This window comes from Oryzias latipes, chromosome 5 (genome assembly GCF_002234675.1).
Source record: "Oryzias latipes chromosome 5, ASM223467v1".
Lineage (NCBI taxonomy): Eukaryota > Metazoa > Chordata > Actinopteri > Beloniformes > Adrianichthyidae > Oryzias > Oryzias latipes.
This window is the reverse complement of record NC_019863.2, coordinates 3,576,844-3,582,914: the sequence shown is the minus strand read 5'-3', so window position 1 is coordinate 3,582,914 and position 6,071 is coordinate 3,576,844. Positions and strand designations below refer to the sequence as shown.

Below are 6,071 nucleotides of genomic sequence, written 5' to 3'. Positions count from 1 at the left end.
AATGAGTTTGATAAATGTGTAAATTATTTATGGCTTTGAATACAATGCTTGAAATAAATCAACAAATCAAATCAAGCTTTAAGCCAGAATTAATCATCACCTTACTGCAGTGGTGGCACTACAATATTTTAGATGTCACAGTCCCATTCACCCATTCACACACTGACAGCGGCATTTTGTGAGAGAGCCGGAGCCAGCATTTTATGACAGGGGCGAAGCCATCTTTTTTGTAGAGGAAGGTGGAGCCACGATTTTCTAAAAGAAGGCAGAGCCAGCCTTTCACGATGGGAGGCGGAGCCAGCACTTTGTGAAGGCGGAGCTAGCATTTTTGTGAAGGAAGGCGAGGCCAGCCTTTTGTAGCAAAGGTGGAGAAACTGCTTTACTCTTATCCAATATTACCTTGATTCAAAAAAATAAAATAAAAAACAAAATGTGTTTACAATATAAGACTGCCAACAATCAGCTCAAAACATTATAAAATAAAAAAAATGGATACGTGGGTGAATATTCCCAAAAAAAATAGACTTAATTGAGAAAACATGGAGAACCACTTTCTCCATTAAAAATGTTTTAAACAAGTTTGTTCTGAAATGTGTTTATTAGAACAAGTTCTTTTTTTACACTTCGTACAAATTCAAAAGTTACTGGACGCCCGACATTTGAGCTGAAACTTAAAAAAAGAACGTCTAACAAATGTTCAGCTGACACTTTTGAAACTTAAAATATATAGTTTGGGGGTAACAAGTGAAAGGGATCAGAATATTAATACTGTAAATTCCTGGGAATGATGCACATTATGACATGGATGACACCCTGGGAAACAGCTCGGACTTTTCATCTTAAAGCTGGAGCCCAATATGAGCCCCTACTGAGACCCAGCCCACTTAATGCAGTGTCACAGGTGAGGATTACACACAGATCTGAGTCAGCATCTGGTCCACGTCCTCACCTGCAAGGCAGGAACTAGAGTACAGCTGGCAGTAAGACAGAAGAGACTAAGACAGGCAAACATACAGCAAGCAGTTGACTGGTATACAAATCAGGTACGCCTGCATACTGAAGCCCTCAGTCAATCTGAGAAGGTCCCACAGAAGCCTTTAGATTTCACAGGAAATTGGTCTTGAGATCTGGACTCGCATATAAAAGTTGCAGAACTGTTTTAAAGTATAGTTGTTTTTTTTGGAAAAGGATTGGAGGGATCAAGTTCCAGCAACTTTCCAAACCCCACTTAAACCAAGCTTTCTGAAGTTTTCCCAAATGTCCTAAAACTGCAGAGTCAGAGAGGCGGGGGGCTCTCAGCTTTATGAAATACGTTTGTATAAAAGTTAGCCGTGGCCGGGATGACGTCTAGAAGAACATCCCCCCTAAGCTGCCCATTTCACTCTGCTCTTTGACAAAGATTTCAAAGTATTGGTAGATGATGGTGACAGCCAGCAGGATCCCGGTGCCGGAGCCGATGGCTCCGAGGAAGTCTGCCATCACCGACAGACCACCGATGCACAGCCCACCAAAGGCAGCCGCGGTGGGGATGTACCTGCAATCACAACAAACAGTGTGGTCTTTAGCCATCATGAAAAACAAATGCTATACCCCAAATCATTAAAGCTGATGGGGAAGAAGATTCAGAGGTGAATTTTTAATGAACTCCTGCAAAACTAGGTCCCAGAAAACAACACAGGCTTTTGATTTGGGCTAAAAAAGCCACAATCAAACCTAAAAGACCACTTTAAAAATAGATAGAAGATGATCGGAGTGAGACTGAACGTAGACTAGAACAAGTATAAGCATAATACTGGATAATAATAAAATAATTGATATTTTATTTATGACTAGTTTGTAAATTGAGCATAAACCTGATAACAGCAGGTGCATGCCAGTTGTTTTTCATGTTACCTGTTGAGTTCATGAATCATTGAGGTTTCTCTGTGCCCCCTCATCACCATCTGCTGCTCCTTCAGCTGCTTTGCCACCTGGAACAGAGGAAAGAACAGCTTTAGGAGAAGGAGCAAAGAAGAGAAAGAAACAGAACCAAACCACCTGGTGGCAAAAGACTTTGACGTACATCTTTGGCCGACGATCCCGAGACTTCAATCCAAGTCTTGGAGAAGAAGGCACAGGAGCCGAGCATGAAGAAAATGTAGATGACTGCATGGATGGGGTCTTCCAGAACGGAGCCAAAAGACTCAGGGGGGGAGAAGTAGTAACAAAGCCCCCCAATGGGATAGGCACGGGCCGGGCCGCCTGATGTGGAGTCCTTCAGTCAAGAAAAGAGCAAGAAAACAAAAGTTACATTAAGTCAAAAAAATCAAAAAAGTGATTCAAGAAAATCTGTAGCAATACATGTATGTAAAAAAATAGATCACATTTTTCACTTTGCTTTTTAAAGGACATAACGGTATAAAACCAGTCATGACGCCAACAACACCTTACCAGAAGCACAGAGTCACACCTGTGTAATGTTACTCTGCACTTTGCAGCTACTGGTAGCAAGAAAGGCAGAACCCAACCAGTGTGAGAAGGTGAAAGGTCAGAGCCAGGCTAACTATCCAGATCTACCATCATCTAGTGTCATAAACTCAACATGTGACTAATGTTTTTCCAACGCTACATGATCTTGGTTCTAGTGTTTCTGCCCTAAAAGAAAAAAAAACAAAAGTATTGCGTTTTTTTAAAAATACCTTTTGATCAAGACAATTACAGAATTTCTCCCTTTTGTTAAAGATGCAGAAACTCCTGCATTCCAAAATCTAAATCTCTATGAGGACAAGCTTATTCCAAACACAATAACAGTATTAACCACCATGAGGTTTTTTTTTAAACATTATGACACTGAATTGGAAACATTTTTGACATGAGACCATACAAATCAGACGCAGACACATTTGTTTCCCCTAAAAACAACAAAAAAGGACAGTTTGTGTACTTACAGACCATGTTCCAAGAAGATTCACCAGAAAATTGCCACTGAAGCGTGTCGAAAGCATCTGAGAGATAACGTACAAGTTTGAAACCAAGGCAGACTGCAGGATGATGGGGATGTTGGAAGTGTAAAACAGCTTGATGGGGTAGGTGTTGTATTGGCCACGGTAGCGAGCCGACTTGATGGGCAAATCCACTCTGAATCCCTGTAAGGAGAACATTTTTCAGACAGTTAGCAATGCAAAGCAGAAATCTCAGACAATAGAAGATGAAGTCCGCCAATCTGCAGGGCAGCAACAGACCTGAAAGTATATCACTACGGCAAAGACAAAGATGGTGGCGATGAGGTTCATGAGGTTGGGCAGGTTCTGTCTGTAGAAGGCTTCCCTCAGAGCCCGCACTTTGTCGGACCTCGTGGCCAGCAAGTGGAAAAGAGCGATAATGGCTCCTTCAAACTCGGTGCCTGAAACATACAAAGCCACAAAATCATGAATCAGAACCTGGGGGGTGGGGGGATACACATTCATTAAAACACAGATCCAGTCTGTGGGCCCTCACCTCTTCCAGTATTGACTGTGGTCGGACTAAAAGCCTTCCAGACGATGGTTTCACAAATATTGGTGGCGATAAACAGCGAGATCCCTGATCCAAGCCCATAGCCCTTTTGGAGCAACTCATCCAGCAGCAGCACAATGAGCCCTGCCACAAAGAGCTACAGCAGAACACATGAAATGCTGGGTTACAGCAAATATTTAAGCTTTGCAAGAGTGTAAAGCCCCAAAATATCATTTAAAAAGCTTTATTGGTTAAAACAAACAGTATGGTGTAATTCCCTATTCAAAGTAGGAGTAATAGTTCATGGGAGTGAGAATTCTTTTGTATCCAAATTTTGAGAGTCCACACAAATCCCTCATAGAACGTTGCTGTCACCTGAATGATGATGAGCAGGCAGATCCCTGCACCCATCTCTGATGGATCTCCATACATGCCGGTCATCACATACACAATAGCCTGGCCAATGGTGATGATCATTCCGAACACTGAAAACATACAAGATTTGAGACCCAAACGTCTTACACCACTTGATGCTCCATGTGACCAGAACACGCTTACATTTTTGAGCTCCATTGAAGAGAGCCCGGTCTTTTGGGGTGTCTCCCACTTCAATGAGTTTAGCTCCAGCGAGCAGCTGCATTATCAGGCCAGAGGTCACAATCGGTGAGATACCCAGCTCCATCAGAGTTCCTGGGAGATAATGTTCTCATCAGTCCACATCAGCAAGGCAACCAAAGTGTTTTTAATCATCTATTCAAAGCTTGAGTGACCAATACCTCTGTTTGAGGCCAGGATGACTCTCATCCAGTAAAACGGATCTGCAGAATCTGAAGACATTATACCGAAGAGGGGAATCTGGAAGAACAGAATACAGGAGAGAAATTATTCCTCTGACTAATTTGGAAAAAGTAAATCTAGAAGCCGACTTCTTGGTACCGAAACAACTTCTCAGATATAAAAATTCAAAAAACAGTTGACATAAGTTCTGTACCGACATAAACAAAGTTTTGTTAGAGGCGAACAAACACTGAACCACAAACCTCAACTCTAAACATTTAACTATGGGAATTAAAAAATAACCAAAACTAAATTGTTTAAAATTTAAACCAAATTCTAACATCTACACACACAAATATTATTTACAGTGGTAAATAATAAAAAATAAAAATACATTTTTTTTAAAACAATAAATAGATGAAAGAGTGTCTAAAGGTTAAAAATGTCTGTTGCCTCGGCCAAATTATGTCTTCCTAAAAAAACGGCACTTTTTTGTGTTGCTGATTGTTTTTACATAATAATTTAAGTAATTCATCTTTGTCATGTGCTTTATTGATACTTAATGATTCTTAATTCTGTCTGATAAAAGTTAGGAACCGGATAATGATAAATCATGTAATAAAATGGTTACAGTATAACGGGGTGGGATTATATAAATTCCCTTCCTTCCACTCCCTTTCAAGCAATATTTATTAATATGTCTAATTATCCTAAGTTTGATGTATGAATGTATAACTGATGACTGTATTGTTGTTGTTGTGTATTATTCTTATTTGATTGCTTGAAATAAACCATTTCAAATAAAAAAAACACACACCAACACTTACCTGACAGCACACTAAGAAGATGAAGAGAGTTATTGCAGTCCATAATACTTTTTCTCTGAACTGGATCTGTTGGCGAAACGCATGTTAAACAGTTTTATTAGAGGCAGATAAATGTCTGTAAATATCATCTTATTTAAAAATACTTCACATTTCTACAATAAAATTAAAGATTAAGATGATAGATAAATTAAATAAATAAATATATAAATGATGAACCTTTCTCTCCGGCTTTTGGATCTCTGGCAGGATTGCACAGAACGGCTTGATCACTTCCAAGAATTTAACTGAAAACAAACAGAGGAGGGTTTTTCACTGGACTGTCCTTCATTCATCAGGACGTGGCAGTGATTGTGTGTGCGGTGGTGGTGGGGGGTACACGGAACTAGCAAATTTCCGTGTAAAATATGTATTTAATCTAATCAGCGCATTGAAAACCGCCGCATTTGGGGTTTTATTTAACGTAAAACATGCCTGTGTGCTCGGATATTTGCCGAGAACGCTGTAGCATCAAAGCAGCCCGTGCTAACGGCGGATGGGTTATGCGTCGTCATCACTACTGTCGGTGTCTTTGAATGAGAGGCTAACGACTACTTTTCAACAGGTCACGGTACGCAACTTTTACGTACCTTTTCCACATATACGTGATTTAAAAAGTACAACAAATCGAATACTTTAACAAGAAAAAAAAAGTAATTTACCATTTACCGCTCAAGTTACAGAAACCTAGCAACTTCCTCTGGGTTAGCATTGCTGTACTAGTGAGCTAACCAAGTTCTTAAAAACAAATTTAAAGCTCGATTGAAGTTTGTTCTCATAAAACACTGGTGGAGGCATAGAAAGGATCGAGTGAAAGAGTAATACTTACTGCCCATGATGGCCCAGCTCCGGTAGATATGCTTCTTTACGGTGTAAATGAAACCTCGGTAAATCTTACGGACTGGCAACGGAAGAGGAAACCAGACCGTGGAGACACGTCACAACTACGTCACTGGG

General features: G+C 40.3%; 1 protein-coding gene across 1 annotated transcript; it reads right to left on the bottom strand.

The window, feature by feature from the left end:
• Positions 1–579: 579 nt before the first annotated feature.
• Positions 580–6,071, bottom strand: sec61a1 (Sec61 translocon alpha 1 subunit). Its single transcript, XM_004068490.2, has 12 exons — positions 5,944–6,071; positions 5,295–5,362; positions 5,079–5,144; positions 4,251–4,329; positions 4,033–4,164; positions 3,850–3,959; positions 3,478–3,631; positions 3,222–3,382; positions 2,928–3,125; positions 2,063–2,254; positions 1,894–1,970; positions 580–1,534 (listed from the first exon to the last, which is right to left on the bottom strand). Exons 1-12 carry the CDS (start codon positions 5,948–5,950, stop codon positions 1,348–1,350), a joined length of 1,431 nt encoding a protein of 476 aa, XP_004068538.1. The 5' UTR covers positions 5,951–6,071; the 3' UTR covers positions 580–1,347.